Source organism: Lepidochelys kempii, chromosome 3 (assembly GCF_965140285.1).
Source record: "Lepidochelys kempii isolate rLepKem1 chromosome 3, rLepKem1.hap1, whole genome shotgun sequence".
In the NCBI taxonomy this organism is placed as follows: domain Eukaryota; kingdom Metazoa; phylum Chordata; order Testudines; family Cheloniidae; genus Lepidochelys; species Lepidochelys kempii.
The window spans coordinates 48,738,045-48,760,766 of NC_136382.1; the positions used below are offsets into that span (position 1 = coordinate 48,738,045).

At 38.4% G+C, this 22,722-nt stretch overlaps 1 protein-coding gene across 19 annotated transcripts in view; it reads right to left on the reverse strand.

Annotated features, from left to right (window-relative positions):
• DST (dystonin) overlaps positions 1–22,722 on the reverse strand; it is a 471,547-nt gene that overhangs the window by 172,221 nt on the left and 276,604 nt on the right. For all 19 annotated transcript variants that reach the window (XM_073336274.2, XM_078852094.1, XM_078852090.1 and 16 more), the window contains 9 exons: positions 21,262–21,445; positions 18,521–18,678; positions 17,995–18,173; positions 17,554–17,692; positions 16,529–16,722; positions 13,204–13,366; positions 9,866–9,949; positions 9,568–9,675; positions 8,321–8,419 (listed from right to left, as the gene is read on the reverse strand). In XM_073336274.2, the coding sequence (XP_073192375.2) occupies positions 8,321–8,419; positions 9,568–9,675; positions 9,866–9,949; positions 13,204–13,366; positions 16,529–16,722; positions 17,554–17,692; positions 17,995–18,173; positions 18,521–18,678; positions 21,262–21,445 (1,308 nt within the window). The remainder of the gene's footprint in view (positions 1–8,320; positions 8,420–9,567; positions 9,676–9,865; positions 9,950–13,203; positions 13,367–16,528; positions 16,723–17,553; positions 17,693–17,994; positions 18,174–18,520; positions 18,679–21,261; positions 21,446–22,722) is intronic.

The following is a 22,722-nucleotide window of genomic DNA, read 5'->3' on the forward strand; positions in this document are numbered from 1 at the left end:
TCTGTATCATCAGCACCCAGGTGCAGCTCCTTTTCTCCTAATCGATCCATTTTAAACCCCGGAATGTTTATATCAACCTGTCTCTCCTGTTTCTGTCTGAACAATGAAGAAGTTGTTTTTGCACATGGATGAAGTTGTTCTAAATCTCTAGGTGAGGTTTCTCCCAGGTAATTAAACTCCTTTCCCTTCTTCTCAAAGTCCAATTTGAATATAGAATCTTTGATGTTATTATGTTGCTTAACTCCATTCTGAAACATTAGGAACTGGTGTTCACGTTCCTTCATTGGCATGTCCATATCCTGTTTTAGGGTCTCCACCATGCGCCTCTGTACCTCCAATTCCTCCTCAAGTTTCCGATATTTCTGAAAATAATCCATTTCAGCATGATTTCCTTGTTGTAGTTGCTCACGACATTTCTGAAGTCTTTCTTGAAGATCTTCAATTTGCATCTTGTACAATTTAATATTCTCTTCAGCCATATCTTTTTCTTGCTGCAGAGTGACACATTCCAGTCTTATACCCGAAATGTCATTTTCAGTGATGCTATGGGATTCCAGTAGTTTTTCAACTTTTTTTCTAAATTCCTCTGCAGAATGTTTAAACCTAATGGACTCTTCCTGAAACAGAGCCATCTTTTTGCGTGCCGTTTGCTCATCTAGGGTCTTTTGATGGAATTCATCCTGCAGCTTCTTCAGTTTACTATTTAGCTCTTGTATATGAGTTTGCTGTAGCTGTATTTTCTGCTCACTCAACCTCTTTTCAACAGTGAAAGAATTTAGTTGTGCATTTAGATTTTTAACCTCTATCTCAGCGTTCAGTTTGAAAGCTCCCTGCTTATCACACTTCTGCTTAAATTCACTGGCTAATGTTTTTGTTTTTATTAGGTCACCTTCTAGACTTTTGACTTTACTTATGAATTCTTGCTCAGTTATTATCTGCTTGTGCAACTGTTCATTTGTGGTACGTAGCTGCTCTTTAAAACCATCTGCTAGGGTTTTTAAGGCATCATTTTTTCTCTGAATACTTTGTTTCTCCAAAATTATCCTCTCTGATTCAGACTGAATTTGTTGCATCATTATTTTGGTTTCAGTATTCGATCTGGTAAGCTCTTCTACCTTTTGTTTCAATGATTCTGCCAAATGATGGCTTTTGGCCAAGTCGTCTTTCACCTTTTGAATCTTCTGTTGATTTTCATTCTCTGCTCTTGTCTTTTGAAGCAGCTGTTCCTGGATTTTTTTATACTGTTCTTGCAGATTATTTGCTTCTCCTCTGCATGACTGTGTTCTTTGTTCAGCTATCAACTTCTCTTTCTGGAGAGAGTTGATTTGTGAATTTAAATGCTGAATAGTGATTTCAATTTGTGTGTGTGATCTAGTCAATTCCTCTACTTCCCTTTTTAACTGTGCCTTTTCCTGCTGAAGAGATTTCATCTCTTCTTGATAATTTACTTTAATTTTCTTAAGATCTATGGCCTCTTGCATTACCTCTTCAGCTTTACCTGTGGTTTTGTGCAGCTGCCTATCAAGTTCTTTCAACTGTTGCAAATATCCCTGCTCTACCTGATCTTTTTGGTCCAACTCAATTTTCAGACATTTAAGTGTATTATTGGCATCATCTAATTTCTCTTTTAGTAAACGAGCCTTTTCTTCAGCTGATGCTTTCTGAAGTTCAAGATCATTCAGTTCGTATTTTAGATCTTTAATGTTTTTTTCAGCCTTTTTGTTGGCAATAGTCAGCTCATCTACTTGCTGTATAAGCTCCTCTACTTTCTTTATTTCTAGTTTTTTCTGGAAACCTGTAATTTCAGAATCAACCCGATAATGCTTGTCTTGCACAGATGTGCAAGTTGGCAGCACATTCTCTCTTATTAAGGAATATCTGCTTTCAACTATTTGCCTTCTAGCTTCAGTTTTCTCTTTCTCTTGGAGCTTTATTTCTGCTAGATTCCCTTGATACTCAAAACCTTGTTCCATTTGCTTTATTAGTTTCATAAGCTTTTCCTCTCCTTCTGTTTTTTTCCTCAATTCTGCCATTAAAGCTTTTTTCTGCTGCTCTAAATCCTGAAGATTTGTGTCTTTCCTTCTCAGGTGCTCTTCAAGTTTTCTTCTAGCAGCAGTACTTTCCTCTATTTGAGTTCTAAAAGCTCTGAGGTTTTCTTCAACTACACTTCTTTGAGCCTCTGCCTGCAAGATGAGCTGCCTTACATGTTCTAACTCCTGCTCTGCAGATACTTTCTCTTTAGCAATGCTCTCAAGCTCTATCTGATACCGCTTTGCCTCTTGCTCAGCCTTGGTTTTCTGAAAAGATATCTCTTCCACATACTTCTGCTGTTTCTTCAGCTCATTGTCTGCAGCTTCCTTCACTTTGGGGAGTTCCTGTTCTACACGGAACTTTTGTTTCTTCAACTCCTCTAACATTTTCTCAAGCTCATTTATCTTTCCCATAAGTTTTCTGTTCTCATCAATTGTTGACTTCTGTTGCGCCATCAGATCTGAGTATGCTGCACGTGCTGATTCCGCCTCATTGTTTATAATCTATAAGAAAATTTAAAATATACAAATATGTTTAAATCTGTTCTTTTTTAATATAGCATGTGAAATCTGTTGTATTATTTTCAAAACATAGTTGAAAATACTTACTAACGTATATTCGGCATGTCAATACAGTAGGATGAGCAGTTCCCACCACCATCACCTTCTCCTTACATAGTAAGCTTCAGACAAGAAATCATTAGTTCACGATGAAAAAATCCTTCATAAAGGAATCCACAAAGGGGAGAAGTCCCAAAGAATCTCTTTTGTTACTCAGCAAGCACTAAATGGTTAGAAAAGTCAGACAGCCGCTTGCATATGATCTTGCTCAAAACAAATAGCTATAACAAGTAATGAACAAAACACAATATGCAAGGATCACACAGGTCAAGGAAGTTCAGCATTTCCAGTTTGGTTCAGTAGGAATTTAAAGCATTTTATGTTTACAACAAACATAATACAACACAAATTTGGAAATCTGCCCAAAAAAAGAAATAATACATGAAGCTGCACTCAGGATGTGTCCACACTAGGAAAAAAGGTGTTTTCTTACCATGTGTTAGCTAACACATGTCAACTAGGAGATAGTAAACTCTTAATGAAGAGAGGGCAGATAGTAGTTTCCACGCATAAGCAGATGGAGGAAGTAGTTTCCGCACATTAGCAGATGGAGGTAGACACTAGGAGGGAGAAGAGGGTTCATCTCGACCTGCTAACATGTTCAAACTACGATTGCCTTGTCTTCACTAGAATTTTATCATGTTCGCTAACATGAGGTAAGAACACAGGTTTCTTCCTAGTGAAGGCAAGGCCTAGTGTGAGGTAAAAAGCAAGCAATTTTTCTAATAAACAGAAGGTTATTTTATTTTAACAAACTTGCCTGATTTCAGTTGCAATGAGACTACACTTACATATCACAAGAAGTACTAATGAAAAGGCAGCTTCATTCCCTCTTTTCCTCCTTCACTTGGATGATTTTAAGTAAACACTTAGGAAATGTCTGCACTGAAAAAAAAATAAAAAACAACCTGCAGCAGCAAGTTTCTGAGCCTGGATCAACTCAAGCTGTGGGGCTAAAAACAACATTGTAGAAGTTCAGGTTCAGGCTGGTGCCTAGGCTCTGCAACCCCATCAAGGATGTGGGTCTCAGAACCCGGGTTCCAGCCCAAGCCAGAACATCTACACTGCTATTTTTAGTCCTGCAGCATGCGCTCCATAGGCCTGAGTCTGTTGACCCAGGCTCTGATATTTGCTGCTGTGGGTCATTTATTGCAGTGCAGACACACCCTTACAGATGTTGGGATTAAACTGGATCAGCTTAGGAGCATCTCCTTTTATGCTGACAGTTACACAACAAACGTATTAAATGTAAAGTATTTTTAAACAATTAAAATTGAGAATCTGATTGCAGTTGCATCTAGGATCACAAATTAAATTTTGCTATTATGGAATCTTGCACTCTTTCTGATTAGCAATGTGAGGCATCAGCTGGGAGGTATACCTGCTAGTATAACATTGTGACATTAAAATTTGATGAAACAAATTCAAAATTATTGAAAAAAATCAATTGTTTTGCCATCTCTGAATTTATACTGATTAATAGAACAACAACATATTAATTTATAGTTATGCTCAATCAACTTTAAATCAGCTCCACCTTCAGATCTTTTTGTCCAAGATTCAAATACTGAGTTAGATTGATTTTTGAATGGTAATTATTTTTAATTGGTGTTTGATTTGCATTAAGAGAAAACTTCTGGTACCTCAATATTTTTTTCTGTTCTTTTTCTCTTCATCACCCATGTCATTACTTTTTATTTGCTTTGCTTTTCCCCAGAATTAATGTTCCGTTTCTGTGTTTTCATTTTACTGTCTGGAGCTTATTGTCTATTTCAGGTACCTTGATGCTAGGATTTTTACCAGCAGGAGAGTGAGTTTGTGTGTGTGGTTTTTGGAGGGAGGGTGGGGGGTGAGAAAACCTAGATTTGTGCTGGAAATGGCCCACCTTGATTATCATACATGTTGTAAAGAGAGTGGTCACTTTGGATGGGCTATTACCAGCAGGAGAGTCAGTTTGGGGGGGGGGGGGAGGGGCGGAGGGTGAGAAAACCTGGATTTGTGCTGGAAATGGCCCAACTTGATTATCATACACATTGTAAGGAGAGTGATCACTTTAGATAAGCTATTACCAGCAGGAGAGTGGGATGGGAGGAGGTATTGTTTCATGGTCTCTGTGTATATAATGTCTTCTGCAGTTTCCACAGTATGCATCCGATGAAGTGAGCTGTAGCTCACGAAAGCTCATGCTCAAATAAATTGGTTAGTCTCTAAGGTGCCACAAGTACTCCTTTTCTTTTTGCGAATACAGACTAACACGGCTGTTACTCTGAAACCTACCTTTACTCTGCATTTCTGCAACCAGCAATAAATCTTCCGTTTGTTGGTACTGATCTAATTCATCCTCTGCACCCTGTTTGTTCAAGCTGATGCCTGTATTGGCCAAACTATGAATCTTAGTCTGTGTCAAATTCTCTTTATTTTCTCTACTGTCATTTCCAAATTGTATGTTTGCTAATTCAGCTTCTGAAACTGGAAAAATATTCTCTTCCCTTGGAATTACTTCTTTCATTGAACTGGTTATTTTTACATTTGTCTCCCCTAAAAGTTGCCCCTCTAAACCTGGACCACTGTGTATTCGTGACTTTTCAAAATTTAATATAAATCGTTCTGAAGCATTTTCTATATGCTGCTTCCCTTAGAAATACCAAACAGGTATGCAATATTTGCTTGAACTATATTCTGTGCTTGAGTTGGATTTAGAGTTCGTCTTTCTGGAGAGTTGTTTTCTGCTACAAAACAGCTGTCATCCAAAAGGGGCATTATGGAGTTTGTTTGTGTTCCCTTCATCTGCATCAGAAATGCTATCTTCCTCACAGGCTGCAAATTCAGCTTTGTCGTCTTTTCACGTCCCTTGTAACACTTTCATCTCTCTGGGGGTGGTTTCCTGCTTTACAGTTGATATAGTTTCAACACTCTCTTGCAACTCGTCTTCAAAGTTTAAAGACACATTGTCACTGCTTCCGTTGAGGCTATGATCTTTAGCATTTAGCATGGTAGATTTTCAGCAAGTGGTCTCGTTGAAAGATGTTCTTGTTTCCTGTTTGGGTTGGCACCCACAGCATATCTTCCAGTCTTTTGAATGACATCATCTCTCTTCATCATTAGCTTAAAGTTAGTTTCTGAATACAACCCATGTTTCTCCTTTGTTGGAGCATCTTCCCTTGCTCTTCTTAAAACATCTTTTTCTTTGATTTCATGCATTTTCTCCACTAATACTTCATAAAACTTCTTCGGCTCTCCCCGTTTCCTGTCTCATTCCATCAACAATTGGCTGATTTTACACCTCACCAGAATCGTCATTTATATTAACAATGACACAAATTTGAGATTTCTACCATTCTCTGTGTTTTGATGCTGTTTACCAGAAAGGGTGGTTACTTCCTTTCCTGTATGTAGCTGCTCTTCTCCATTATTTCTACCAGCACTTTCTTGACCATGAGGCTTCAACAGTTGCTTTGATGTTCTGTCCGTTATGATTTTATCATGTATGTCAGTATCAAATTCTTTTCTTTGAATTTCCAACTTACTCTCAGATATACTATGAGAAATATCTTTTTGCAAATCTGTCTCATCTATTGGGTTTTCTCCTACTGTGTTTTTCTGTCTTTGTTCAACTGTTTCATCACATCCCAAAGGTTCAAAAACTACAGCTACCATCATGGTTTTCTGGAATTCAGGCTCAGTGGATAAACTCTGAGCTGACAGCACACAGGTTTAAATTTAGATTTTAAATGTCAAAGACTTCATAGCAAGGACCTTATTTTATCCTTTTTCTATGCACCAAACTCTTAATGACATCATTCAGAATTCTTAACAAAGACAAGGATAGAATAAAGTCCTGAATGTCAGAGGAAGAAATTAGAAGTATAATCCCAGAAAAATTGATGACTGTTTCTGCTTTGAAATGGAAAAGCTCCAGGATACGCTACTTTGATTCCAAAAGGAATTAATATAGTGCTTTGCAATTAGAAAGCAACCTTAAATTATCTACTAAGAAGTTATCAAGGAAGTAGAACTCTGCATATGTTTTGCAAAAAACAGTCTTGCAGACACAGCTCGGAACAGACAAAAATGGTTTATAAAATTCAATTATTCTTGAGAAACTTGAAACCAACCAGTCAAACCCGACAAATGTCTTGGTCTCTAGATATTTTTCTTTTTTGTTTTCATTTTTACCAGCAGCATGAATTATAAACATAAAGCCTCCTTAGATTGTAAAAAACCAATATCTCATGCAACAGATGCTACATGGTAAAAAAAAAAAAAAAGATGTACACTTTTCATACTTATGCTATTCTGTTCAGAGGTGTGTGACAGAAAGAACATGCAGCAAAGACAAAGATGGCAGCAAGATTATTTAACATCCCTTTAAGGATCCAGCGTCTTGTCCAATGATTACGTAAATAAATATTAAAAATTAAAACTTGTTAAAATAACTCCAATCCTGTTTTATGTATTTTTGATACGGGACAAATCGTTCAGTATATGATTTGGCAGAAAACTATGAGGATACAGTGTATAAATTAAGACCCTATCATCCTTAAAGAGTAAATATATAATTGCTTTAGAGACACATGATATTTTTAAAGAAAGTGAAGAGTAGATAATATTCTCTGTTTAAATCTTTAAAGCATTGATTTAAACTGCGTATTTTTGAACAAATTTTTATAGTCTCCATTTATTCTTGTTAACGAGACCTCATACTCACTGTGAAAAATGTTAATTTGCCTCAAAGAATCAATGCAGAAGAATGACAAAAGAAGCCTAAACATTTAAAAGGCATCAAAACAAACTTAAGAAATTAGTGAAGGGGTTATTGCACTCCCCTATTTAAATAAGAAATTCCTTATGCACTAAAAGCAAGCTTGTGTGCATGCTGCAGATGAAATTCAACCCTGTGCAGAGGGATAATGGAAGACCTAAGCACCACTTAGGGCCCATTTAAGCACACTAACTAGGACTTAAATAGGACATTAATAGTGCATGGGAGTTGGGCTGGCTCTCTGCACAGGGGCAAATTTCAGCTTGCATTTGTAAGTACAGCATATATCCAGCCCTAAAATATACACCAAATAAATACAGTTCACATTCCAAACATCCAGTGTGGTTTCTGTGGTAAAAATAAAACTGCAAATTAAATTTTCAAAAATTAAAAAGCAAGTATTGTCTATGTCTGAATATAGATGATGAATTATGATTTATAAAGATGGACAGCTTTTGGTGGAAATTTAAATTATTTTCTTTACAGAGGTATACTTTTATATTTTCCTTGTTTATTAGAAATAAAAAAGTTTTAAAAAAATGTTTGACTCAAAGGGACCCATCACTACCAGGTAATTTGTGCTAGGTCTTAAGTAAAACTATCCCGGTGCATTATAATTTCTCTTGTCCTATAGATAATTTCCTTCTCTGCAGAATTCAGTGAATCACAGTGGGTCCCTGTAATGTGACCCTCCCATCCGGAAGGACTGATGGAATGTGAGGACTTTGCAGACAGACATCAGTGTTTATACGAACAATAGCCGCACAGATCAATATCCATATATTCCCATGTATGTGAGGTATATAAGGAATTTCAGTTCTTAGTATTTTCAGCTAAAATTATGATCCAAGTCCAATAGCTGTTTTATTTCCCCCAACAAAATGGTTTCTATTTTCCTGCGACCTACCTCTTCTTCTTCCAGTCTTTTCAAAGAGTCACCAGCAAATTTAATATACTGGGTCATCAGGGTCACCAAGGCAGTGTAGCGTGTTCGTAAATCCATGAACTGCATAGAAACAAAAGAGGAAAAGGGAAGAGGAAAATGGTACCACTCACAGTGACTTGGAATGCATTCAAATAATGTCCAAGAACTAGTTCTAGACTTAAACTGGCCTTTACGAAAGTTATATATGGCACAGAGCTCGTAATAAGACAAATCTTGATCTTGGTTTAAGGAACATAATAGTCACAAAGAACCACATAAACAGTCTGTTCACAGGACCAACTGATCCTAAGAATGGTCAGCCTGGTATGTAAGAGGCTGAATGGAAGTGACCTGCATCTGCTAGGTGGGTAACTGGTGTGGTGGAACTCTGGGGACAAAAGAATGTGGGGAGAACAAACTCAAGGAAATAATCTTTCTAATCACAAAGATCCTAACTCCTCTGGTACTGTAGCACTAGAGTGGAATTTTCAAAAGTACCAAAGTAACTTGAATGACATTTGTGCTCCTGTGTCACCCTGGGGCTTTGGAAAATTCCACGCCCTAGAGCTGTAGTATCCCCAACCGTACTCCAGCCTGAGTGAAAGGACCTAAGGTCCCTATCTTATGTTGGAGGGGCTTCAAAATCTTAACCCCTTGATAGCTGGATGGATAGATAGAGTATCTTCATCCCGATAAGCCTAGGTCTTTGTTTCTGGCTGTCAGCTCCTGTTTCAGAATTGTCAGCTAGAGAGAGTCACTTCCAGGCCAACCTGCCCCATTCACTCTTGTACTCAATCAGTCCTCTGGGGACAAAATTGCACCTCTGCATGCACAAATGGGCTGAGGGAGGCATAGCCTCTGAATCTGCTACAACAGAGCCTTGGGGCACCACAGTGATGGTGAAAGCTACCCATGGGGTGGCAGCCTGAGACATGATTTGTCTCACCATGTTAATAAACAGTTTTATTTTTCTCTGTTTTCTATGTTTCTCATCCAAGCTTTTCATGGGTCTTTTGTTAACTGTTTATCAACACCAACATTCAAATATATAATCAGATACTGTGAGATGTATAACAGTATATTTACATCAGGATTTGTCTATGTACAGTAAAGATCATGTGTGGGGTTACTACATTTAATTATTAATAAATTCCAGTGTTGCATTTCCTCCACTCTACAACAGGCTGCTAAATGAATGCACATTTCCCTGTCAAAGAACATCCAGTTACCTCTTGTATAATGAAGTCAGATGAGCTCTGCATTCTCCGGCGTTTCACTGGAGATTTTTGTTGTGAGTCAACCATAGCCCTGTATGTCATTGTCTGCAGTTCATAATCCTGTAAAAATAATGCAGTCAGAAAAGTTATCAGCACTCTCTATCACACTGACATTAAATAACGTATTTATAATGCAATTTAGCAGCAGAGCACCACTGCTTGCATGTTGTATCCATTGTACAATACCAGTATACATGTAAAGGACACATTATCAAATTAAACTCTATTATATGTGTATAATTTTTCTTACCTTTACTGAAGCTGAGTATTGCTCTGAATATTTCTGGCATTCATCTATTTTATTTTGTTTCATTTCAATTTCAGAAACCAGCATCTGTAAAATATATGTGTATATCTTCAGCATAATAATAATAATAATTAATAATAATAGAAATAATAATCATAATAATAATGCTTTTCTCTCCCTTTGTTATGGCTGATAAGTATTATTATTATAAGAATTTCTAAGTTTCCCACCATCAAACTATTTATAGCACTGCTTGCATTTCACTGTCCTATAGCTAGTTGGAATCCTGGGTCCTGATCGGAATCCTAGAAAGTCAATAGAAAGACTCCCATTGTCTATAAGTCTCCAGGACCTGATGGAATTCACCCAACAGTTCTGAAGGAACTCAAATGTGAAATTGCAGGACTACTAACTGTCATCTGTAACCTATCATTTAAATCAGCTTCTGTACCAAATGACTGGAGGATAGCTAATGTGACGCCAATTTTTAAAAAGTGCTCCAGAGCTAACTCTGGCAACTACAGGCCAGTAAGCCTCACTTCAGTACCGGGCAAATTGGTTGAAACTATCGTAAAGAACAAAATTGTCAGACACATAGATGAACATAATTTGTTGGGAAATAGTCAACATGGATTTTGTAAAGGGAAATCATGCCTCACCAATCTACTAGAATTCTTTCAGGGGGTCAATAAGCATGCGGAAAAAAGAGATCCAGTGGATATAGCGTATTTAGATTTTCAAAAAGCCTTTGACAAGATCCCTCACCAAAGGCTCTTAAGAAAAAAAAGCAGTCATGGGATAAGAGGGAAGGTTCTCTCATGGATTGGTAACTGGTTAAAAGATAGGAAACAAAGAGTATGAATAAATGGTCAGTTTTCAGAATGGAGAGAGGTAAATAGTGCTGTCCCCCAGGGATCTGTACCTGGCCCAGACCTATTTAACATATTCATAAACGATCTGGAAAAAGGGGTAAACAGTGAGGTGGCAAAATTTGTAGATGATACAAAACTACTCAAGATAGTTAAGTCCCAGACAGACTGCGAAGAGCTACAAAAGGATCTCAAAAAACTGTGTGATTAGGCAACAAAATGGCAAATGAAATTTAAAGTTCATAAATGCAAAGTAATGCACATTGGAAAACATAATCCTAACTATACATATACAATGATGGGGTCTAAATTAGCTTTTACCAGTCAAGAAAGAGAGCTTGGAATCATTGTGGATAGTTCTCTGAAATCATCCACTCAATGTGCAGCGGCAGTCAAAAAAGCGAACAGAATGTTGGGAATCATCAAGAAAGGGATAGATAATAAGACAGAAAATATCATATTGCCTCTATATAAATCCATGGTATGCCCACACCTTGAATACTGCGTGCAGATGTGGTTGCCCAATCTCAAGAAAGATATATTGGAATTGGAAAAGGTTCAGAAAAGGGCAACAAAAATTATTAGGGGTATAGAACGGCTTCCGTATGAGGAGAGATTAATAGGACTGGGACTTTTCAGCTTGGAAAAGAGGTGACCAAGGAGGTATATGATAGAGGTCTATAAAATCATGAGTTGTATAGAGAAAGTAAATAATGAAGCATTGTTTACTCCTCCTCATAATACAAGAATAAGGGGCCATCAAATGAAATTAATAGGTAGCAAGCTTAAAACAAACATAAGAAAGTATTTTTTCAAGCAACGCATTGTCAACCTCTGGAACTCCTTGCCAGAGGATGTTGTGAAGGCCATTACTATAACAGGGTTCAAAAGGGAGCTAGATTGATTCATGGAAGATAGGTCCATCAATGGCTATTACCATGACGGGCAGGAATGGTGTCCCTAGCCTCTGTTTGCCAGAAGCTGGGATTGGATGACAGGCCATGGATCACTCAATGACAACCTGTCTGTTCATTCCCTTTGGGGCACCTGCCACTGGTCACTGTCAGAGGACAGGGTATTGGGCTTGATGGACTTTGGTCTGACCCAGTATGGACGTTCCTATGTTCTTATTGAGTTCCATGTGATTTAGATCCAGGCCGCTGGTAAAATACTGTAAAAATAGTGTCTGCATCCTGGACACCTGCAAGGCTAAAAGCTGCTACATTTTTAGCTAAAGAGACAGATTCTTTAATGAGGGCTGTCACAGACTCACTTCCTCTGTGGATCAGGCACAGATGGTGACCTGAAATACACACTATCAGGGGATTACATAAACATTTGGTTGCCAGCCAGTTGTTTGACTGTGGCATGTTCATACCCCTTTATTATTCACTATTATTGAACATTCACACAAAGTGGTTCTGTTTGCCTAACATTTAGGGAATGGCTGTCCTTCCTGGTCTCAATCCTGTAAGGTGCTGAGCACTCTGGTGACAAACCAGTAAAGCACTAAAGCACTCCCTTAACTGTAAGCACACAAGCAGTCCTATTGAAGTCACAACACATTGCCTTCATGACAATGCCATTCCAGGAATGTGATTAGTTTTTGCTAACTGTGTTTGCTATTGAATGGCAACTGTCTATGGAGCACTGGTGTGTGGCAAGTTGGGATGCACTCCCAATGGCATTATAGAGGAAGGATAGCCCAGAGGTTAGGACACTAGCCTGGGAGTTGGGAGAGCTCCGCTTTGCCACAGACTTCCTGCATGATGTTGGGCAAGTCATTTTGACTCTCTGTGCCTCAGACCCTCATCTGTAAATAAGATTAACAGCACTTCCCTACTTCAAAGAGGTGTTGTGAAGGTAAAAGACTAGTATACTCGGTTACTAGGGGTCACAGAGATATCTGAGATAGCTAAAGGGAGATTGACATCATTGCTTTAAAATGATCTTTATATTTTTTTCTTTTGTTAGTAGAGTCCCATTAATTTTTTTTATATTTTATATTTTGGGGAATTTCATTTTTACGATTTTATCCATGCGAAGAGGAGGAGGAAAGGGGTCCTGTCCGGGGGAGATGAGAGGCCCTGGAGGGGGGAAGGATTGTTGTACAGTGAGCCTGTCCCACACTCACCCAGAAGCACACGATTCCTGTCCATGGGTCCGGGCCCACCTCCCCGCTCCAGGTGTTGCGATGTGGCACTTGGCACTTCCCCTCCATCATGATGACAGAGGGGCGGCTGGACCAAATTTACACAAGTGATGCTGTGACCCTGTACCCTACATAACTGAAGCAGGGAGCTGGGCCCAGATCTGAGGGACAGGAGCTGCTGCTGTGAGGTGACTTTTTCATTTCAGTTTGGTTTATACTTTGTTTTGTTTTATTTTATTGTATTTTGCATTTTCAAAAATAACGGGGCTCCAGTTATTAGTTTCAATACTTTTCCCCAGGATGGGATTCCCTTTTTGTACCTTTTGCTGGTTCAGCTGTTTAGCCAAAGCTTTGCTGTTTTCTGGTTGGTTTTCTTGAATCTTTCGCTGAGTATCTTCCACTTTCTGAATCCAGGTATCCAGTGTATGGTAAGTATCTTTGTAATATTTCAGAGATTTACTGATACCCTCTAAGTCACGCAACCTGGTTTAATTTGAGAACAAGAGATGTGATTGGGGAGAAGGTACTGTAAAAAATTATGTAAGTCAACATAGCCTTTAAGATATCAGGTGTCACCATCTATCATCATAAAAGGAAATTTAATAATTTTTACTAAAATATATTAATGGCCGTTTCTACCACAGAGATCCCCAGCTTAATGACATTCCATAAAGATTAAAGAGGGATTTTCACACTAGAGAACACTTGGAAGAGGGAAAGAACATTTATACTAGAAACAACTGACTATGGGTCAAGCCTTCAATGGGCTTTTCTGTTCAGGGAAGGTCCAGTCACAGCAGAAACACTGCGCATTTCCTAAATTAATGAGCCCAGAAGCAGAAAGACCATGCACTAGACACAACATTCCCCAGCACACTGTGAAGAAGCCTCTGCAGAAGCAATTGTCACTGCCATGCAGAAGGATGAGAAGTGGATGTGTTTTAGGTGTGACCAGTGGGTTTGGTTCTGAGCACAAGTCAAGAGGGCCAAAACCTGCACTGAAGGAGACCAGCAGACCACATCCTCTACTCCTCCCAAGCCAAGTAGGAGTTGGCACAAACGCAAAGTCTTTAGCTGTCCAAAAATGCTAATGTCAATTATCCTTTTGGGGTAAATCCCTCTTTAAACCATATGATTCTGGAAACTACTGAAAACTCACTCAAGTCTGTGGGCCTGCCATTTAAACCAAACAGGCACAGAGACTGAAGTGGAAACTGGTTAAGACTCTTCTATTCTGCAGTTAAATGGGAGCAGAGGGGCAAACAAAGGCAACCTGTGCTATTTCCTGCAAACTGATTTTGGAGTGCTCAGAGTGCTTGAGACTCATCTGCTGTAGTCCAAACAATGTGCCTAAAACCCATACAAATATACTAACCAAAGAGACAGCAGAGACGTGGGTTCAGAGCAATCTGCCTGTCTGTAACCGTATATTTAACAACTCTGGTATTCTGGTTTGTAATACCTACTTTTGAATCTGCCTTACTTTCAACAATGCTAAGGGCATTCTCTGTGCATGTATGTGTGTGAAAAAGAGCGAGTGTGACAGTGATTATGTATTGCATTTGAGGAATTATATTTTGGTATACATATAAACAAATAACAGAGTAAACAAAATAACAATAAATGGTGGGGGAAAAAAAAAAGGAAAGATGTTTAATTGGAGCCAATATTGACAAATATATGTGTATAGTGAGTATCACTGTCGAACAGTTAGGAAGTAGGAGGGTGAACATTTGCAGAAAACAGTCTGTTTACTGCCACAAATTGCAACGACCACAAGCTGTCATATTTACCCTAGAAGTCACTGTGTGTTAACAATAATCTGTCAGCATATTCTACACAGATGTCATGTGAGGAGAGTGTTTGGTTCATGTTTGCCTTGTGAGCGGATAGGGACACTTAAGCTTTTCAGAAAGCTACTGTTTTTTCATTTAAATATATCACTTTGTTTACCAGAAAACAAAAAAATTAAGAGTGAAATTTAAAGATACATACACTGCAGTTTAATTTCAGCCAAAAAAGGCTACACATGCCAATTGCATGTTTCTTATACTCAAAAACAGAAGGAAAGTGCTCTTCCCCATAGTTTTTGTGAAAGCCAGTAGCTTGATGGCTAATAATCATACTGACATTCAAACTGTTTTCTTTGACTAGATGCATTTTTGACCAGGTCTTGCCAATCCCTTCTTTAGTTTCTGGCAATTAGAGGTAGAGGCAATAAAATTAGTTAATTATATCCGATTAGTTAACTGATTATCAGTTCCTGCATGGATTGGACTAAGAACGTAAGAACTGCCATATTGGGTCAGACCAAACGTCCATCTAGCCCAGTATCCTGTCTTCCGATAGTGGCCAATTGCCAGGTGCCCCAGAGGGAATTAACAGAACAGGTAATCATCAAGTGATCCAGTCCCTGTCTCTCATTCCCAGTTTCTGGCAAATAGAACCTAGGGACACAGTCCCTGCCTATCCTGGCTAACAGCCATTGATGGACCTATCCTCCATGAATTTATCTAGTTCTTTTTTGAACTGGTGGAATAACATAAGGACATCTGCTTTTAAGAAGGGAGAAATATGAAAGTTTGCCTTGTACAGCATTGTTTCATATAAACAGCAGTATTCTGATACTTCTCTTCAGAGATTCCAGGGTCATAAACTAAAATAAAGAAAATAGTTTTAGTTTGCAAATAATGTTGTTCTCCCTTAATTTGTCCTTAGCTCTAGACAGATAGAATTAAAGAGATTGAAAACAGAAGGATATGAGGTTGGTTGGGAAAGCATTAAGATGTGAACTTCTTCCCTGTGAGAACAATGGATAAGCGCATTCCAGAATACTGTGTGTGGGTGTGTATATTATATATATAACACACACACATTACTGTTTGTCTGTGTGTGCGCGTGTACATGTGTATAAAAATATTTGAGTAATATTATCCAGGGACATCACCAAAATCTAATCAAAAAGTCACATTTCATAGAACAAATGAACTCGAGTTGCATCATGATATTGCATGAACATAATGGAAGGTCAACAGGACATACTCCAGGGGCAAATTACTGGTTCTTGGCCAAAACCTAAAGTCCTTATTTCAGTTCTTATGCAGACAAAATTATCACTGAAGTCAATGGGAGTTAAGGACTAAGGACTTGAGGTCTTAGGCCCAATGTTCTTTAACAAGAAGTAAACATAAATCTGACCAGCAACTCACAAGTGAAGGTTATCTCATCATTCCCACCTATCAGTACTAACTAGGGGGCAGCAGAAAGCATTTCCCTAAGACAGGAGGCCCTGATATGCAGGCATTTTTGCTAGGGGAAAAGGGCAGCATATCTGTGCTGTATCTCGCTAACTACTAAGTGTTATGGTAAAGCCTATATAGCATAGTGTTAAACTGAAGATGTTACACACACTTAAAGTTGTGGCTCTTGTAGAAAAAACTGCAGGGGATCATGTGAACAATGGCAGCAGCACAGAAAAGATAAGCATCCACCATGTTAGCAAGTTTCCTAAATAGTTAAGAAATACATTTCAACCCACGATAATGTTCATTTTTTATTGCTTAAGCAGAAGATAAATTAGCTAAGAAACAACATCAATAGCCTAAAAGATGCTTTGAACACACTACAACATGAAGTGGTACGAACCGGTTTTCAATCTGAGAATGAACATTTTGCCATCTCTCAGACAGCTGATCAGCTTTCTCTTTATGCCAGTCAAAGTCAAGATCGCGTTCCTTATGCGTTTTAAACATTTGATCACTGATCGCTTTGGCTTTCTGCAGTTCATCTTCTAAGGCATGGAATACCTCTCTTTTCTCATCCACTTCAGACCTCCACAGCTAATATGTAATAAAGGATAAGTAAACAAAGTATAGCACTATGTGTGTAAATCAACACATTGCATATCCAGTTTTTTCTGGTTGTTCAGTTTGCTCCAATACCGAAATGACTATGAAACAGCTGTGAACTGAAAATTCTGGGTATAGGAGTCCCAATGCCCACACAAATCAAGCACATGGCTTGCAAATTAGCAAGCTAATATTTGTCTAATAAACTACAGAGGTCACTTAAAAAATCTGTCAATTGTAAAATAACATTAGCTTGCAGTATTTAAATGGAAGTATAAGGGACTGTACAAATACTGAAGGAAGCTTTTCTATTTATTTAAGAAAGTGGCAAAGTTTTTAGGGCAGCCAGTCTTAATGTTGCCTGGAATCTTCCAATAAAAAACAAAAGTCACTAACTCTTTTGTTGCTGCAACCACACACTTTTGGAGCCTCAGATATTCCAAGACACTTACTCTGCAGTGTTTCTCTCTGCACTTGGGAGGTGCATTAGCACTCCTGTTTTGCATGTTATGTGCACAGCTCATACTAACATTTCCAGAGTTATATGTGTATGCAAAATGCAAACTTCTGTAAGTATAAAGTGTCTGTGAGAATTATTTTAACCTACCAAATAATACATTTATTTTCTTATCCTAATTGCCCAAAGGATACAGATTTGTCTAATGTAGCAATCTTAAAATGTACAATCTGCTTAAAAGTAGAAAAGAAGTCTTTGGCTGCACCACAAATGTAGTCTAACCAATGGGTTATTATAAAAAGACAATTATTTTACTATACATTATTTTACAATTTACCTATAAAGAAAATATAGCAAATTCATACCTTTAATGTACCCATAAGGTTCTCAATATTATTCTTGTCAGCAGTGACTGCTTCTTCTTCGCACAGTTTAGTCTCATAAAGTTTTACTAGCGCTTCGGCTTCTTGAGTGTTTTTCAGCACCAAATTTACAGTTTTTAACCTGAAACAGTAACCTCTTGTTAACTAATCGTGTATTGATAATATTCAAACTGCTCACATTTTTCAGTCTTGCTCTGTGATGTCTGATAACTAGTAATCCTTTTTTTCACTGTAATGACTTTGATAACTCTCTTACCCTTGATCAGTATTATTCATACTATAAGTATTACTATACTATAGTATTATTCATACTATATAATGACTATAAAGTCATTTTATAACTTTACTGGGTTTTTTATTTACTTTCATTTGGGGCAAAAAAGGTGTACATTAAAATGCATCAAGTGACGGTTTATTACATACTTTTCTATGTAAATGGAAGACATAGAGTAAACTTGATTCATATTCTGAATGATGACATTGAGCTCAGAACGCAGGTTGGGGACAGAAGGTGAACCAGCAGCTTGACTGAAAAACTCTTCACATTTATCTGTGATCATTCCCAAATCATCCTTCAGTCGATCCAGCTCTTTCTTTAGCGTCTATAAAATGGAAGGCAATTGACAGTATTTATTTATTCTACATCAGCCTGACAGTGTTCATATATCCTAGACATTACTTAGAGTAAACTTCTGTTCTTAATATTATTTTTATTTCTGTGCTCTTTGTTGAAAAAGTGAGGACTGTATGTGCAGCATAGAAAGATGGAAGACTGGCTATTGATTAGTTCCTTTACCTCCACCGATATACGAGAAAATCATGTAGTCACCCCACCCTTCTGAGCTGAACCATAACATGCAAGGATCTGGGTCCATTTGTTTCAAGAGAAAACTATTCGTTTTGGAAAACCACCACTTCCTAGTTGAACCATTCTTTCCGAATGACTCACCTCTTGTTCCGAGATCCTAAACACACTTTCATGTAGGTCATCCCTCTCCAGCGGAGTCCGAATCTGTCGGATCAAACGGTCCTCACAGCTCTCCAAGCGAAGTCTGATGTTTCTGACTTCTGAGATGTACAGATTGTAAATGGATTCCTCCTGCTCCTCTGTTGAAGTAACCAAAGGCGCTGTTTAGGAAATGAATCTAAATTGCCATATCATACTTCTCCTCCTCCTAACAACAGATTTTGTAATACCTCAGAATATTACAGCTCTTTCAGGCATTGATTCTACTCCCAGAAAAGCCAACAGGAATTAACTTTAATGGGAATTGGATCAAACCCGTAGTCCTTAGCTGCTACTAGATCATCTCCTTGCACTTCCAAAATTAATGTCTATCAGATTCATAGATTCAAGGCCAAAAGGGATCATCTACTTTGACCTCCTATATAACACAATCTATAGAGCTTCCCCAAAATAATTCCGATAACACAACTTGTAGAGAAACATCCTCCTTGATTTAAAAATTGTCAGTGATGAAGAATCCATCACAAATCTTGGTAAATTATTCCAATGGTTAATTACACTCATTAAAAATTTGCACCCTATTTCCAGTCTGAATTTTCCTAGCTTCAACTTCCAGCCATTGGATCGTGTTATACCTTTCTCTCCTAGATTGAAGAGCCAATTATTAAATATTTATTCCCATGTACATACATATGGATTATAATTAAATCACCCCTTAACCTTCTCTGTTAAGCTAAACAGAATGAGCTCCTTGAGTCTATCACTATAAAGCATGTTTTCTAATCCTTTAATCATTCTCATTGTTCTTCTCTGAACCCTCTTCCCAATTTATCAACATCCTTCTTGAATTGTGGGCACCAGAACTGGGCACAGTATTTCAGCAGCGGCTGCACTAGTGCCAAATATAAAGGTAAAATAATTCCTGTTTATGCATCCCATAATTGCATTAGCTCTTTTGGCCACATAGCTCATGTTCAGCTAATTATCCACCACAACCCCCAAATCTTTTTCAGAGTCACTGCTTCCTGGGATAGACCCCCTGTTCCTGTAAGCCTACATTCTTTGTTCCTAGATGTACATGTTTACATTTAGCCATATTAAAACGCATATTGTTTGCTTTCATATTGCTTGCATATTGTTTGCCAAATGATGCAGATTCATCTGAACCAGTGACCTGTCCTCTTTGTTATTCACCCCTCCAGCAACTTTTGTATCAGTTGCAAACTTTACCAACCATGATTTTTTGTTTTCTTCCAGGTCATTGATAACGATGTTAAACAATGTAAGGCCAAAACCTGATCCCTGAGGGACCCCACTGAAAACAGACCTGCTCAATCATGATTCCCCATTTTCAACCGTCAGGGCTACCATCATCCCCTTTGCATGCACACTGGTGAAGTGAATGACTATACTTCTTCCAGCCAGATGATTTCATTACTGCTATTGTAGCTAACCTCTAATGGATTTCTTCTTCATCACTGTAAACAGGGATACAGTAAAGGACTAGCCAACCCTGATTACAGAATGAGTCACACCTGAGATCAGGATGATTGCCCTACAGAGAGCAGCAGGAGGCTGCAATGAAGGGGGGAAGCTCAGGAAACTGTTGAAAAACTGCAGTGTGAAAGACTCCTGCATGGAAGACCCTGAGACCAAGGGAGCTGTGACAGCAGGATCCCAGGGAGCAGGAACCTCCTGTGAGGAAACCCAGATGGCATTTGAACCTAGAAGTTTGGGGACCTAGCGGCTAGAGCCAGAAGGCTAAGCTCCAGCTAGAAAAAGCTGTGAGGATTGGCTGTGAGAACAGACTGGGACAGAAAAAGAGCTCCACCTGAGACAGAAGACACCAGAGCTAAGAATGGATTTTTATGTGGTGATGGACTTTATTTTGGGACTCTCTGGACTGTTAAGAACTATTTCTGTTATTAAATCAGCCCCAGGCATAGGGTGTTGTTACTCATGTAAAAGCCTGCATGTAGTTCTTCAAGGGCCCAACACAGGGGGCTAAAAGGGGCAGGGTGCCTGCAAAGTGACGCCTGGTCACAAATGGGGGCTCATTAAATGGCCACCGCACTACAATCACCTATCTAGTATTCTAGTTACTAAGTACAATATGTCTCTGCTTATTTAGCAAACTATAGTGGCAATTCAATCAGTTTTATAAACTATTTCACTTCTGTAAGTCAATAGTTACTTGACAGCATAAGGTATCTTTTCAGATTACCTAAGCTTTCATATTTCTGCATCTTAAAAGCAGCCTTATGATAGTAGCTTTTAAAGAGTGGCGATGGGATATTTTGCAACACTAGGACAGAATGCGTAAGACATTTTTCTTGTGTAATGAGTCAAATACTATTCTAATTCTGTTCTGAGCTCAGTAAGATATTCAAGATATATTTCAATCCATCAGAAATAAGACTATGAAAAGCTAGACCAAATGATGAGCTGCACTCCAGAGGGTAAATTATTCTTCCAGGAAAAATGTTTTTTACACACCTTTGAGTAGTACTAATAAATCACCTTCAACTCTAGTAGAATTTACAGCGCAACCTGTCTAAATGATCGCTCTTTATTCATTTATTGTAGCTGCCTGTCTTAATGATGTTAACATAATAAAACATGCAGTGCACTGAAGTTCACATTTGGAAAGCAAAAGATTCATCAGGTATCATAAAGCCTCTTTTAAGGAAACTTTTACATATTTCCCAGTGAGTTGCTCTTACCTCTTTCTGCAGATTTAAGAAGCTCCTGATAGTATTGCTTGCAGATATTAACCTCCCTTTCCAGATGTGCTATATCTGAGCCTGAAAAGATTTTGGAATCCTGGCTGTCTTCCAGAAAGTCATCAAAGCGGGACTGTAAATTGCTTAAAACCTGCTGATGTTCTCCTGGCAACATTGTCTTTATCTAAAAAAGAGAACAGATCAGTATAAATGCCAGACATTCTTGTCAAGTGTACAGATGATAAAGGTGATACAACTTCTCTAATTACATATACTGAATTCAACATGGTTTGGGGCAGATGTAGCCATTACAGTACTTGCAGGGTTGAGGGACTGTAATGCCATATCACCCTAGAAGGTGCTTCAGGAGGGAATGTGCATTATGAAGTAGAAGAGGATTGTATGTCCACTGGACTGAGGAATTTGTGAGATACCAATGCAACATAAGTAGTGGAGTAGAAAATGCAGGAAAAAAAAGCTTCTCTTGTGAAGCATTCTAAAATATTCTAGCCTTTTCAATGACCTTGTATAGTAACAGTTGCTTGTGTCCTTCCTCTGCAAACGCTTCACTGAGAGCCAACACACATAGGTCAGTAAAAAATTATTCAAGTGTTTGCTAAAGCACCCTATGTACCACAAATTGTCATGGGCTCAATGTGATCATGTTATAATACAAATAACAGAACATATTACTCTCATAACAGAGCACATGCTTTTTATCACCTATGTTCAGGATTCAGAAGAGCAAATACAATTTGGGAGCACAACTGAGATCAACTCTGGCAGTTTGCACTACTCACATTTTCTCTTTTAGAAACATGGGGGGAGGAACCTATATAAACCCTAGATTCATCAATGTCCTGTCCTACCATCATAGATAGTGTGGGATAGGCCCACCTGATCTTAACAGATGTCCCCTGCTCCACAAAACGTAGGGAAAAGCTCAGGGACCCTACTAATATGACTTGAGCAAAAATTCCTTCCCAGTCTGAAATTGGGCAATACTGTAACCAGTTGCATATGAGCAAAAAGCACCATAACTAAGCATCCAAAACCCATTCATATTCTGAGATAAATATTTTGAGCCCAACTCATTGTCCATTTTTCCCTCAAACCATCATCTGTATATGGATGTGTGATGGTCAAGTTACAGTCCAATTGAACGTTTGGCTTTCCAGCACACATGTCCATGGATAGAGGAGAAGCATCTATGCTTTATTTATCTGTTGCCTTTACCACTATTTATCAGAGGTGCTGCTGACCCACTTACTAAACCATAAAGGGATGGAGCTGCATTAATCTGACTTTGCTCATTCCCCTCAACAGATCCCAGACAGACAGCTGTTCCTCTTCCCCAAGCATTTTCATATGGAAGTCAATCCTGCCATCTCTTGGGGAAATTGTGTCAATGACTATGTAAACGTGCTAATGGACACCCATGAGATTACATGGGCTTCCAAA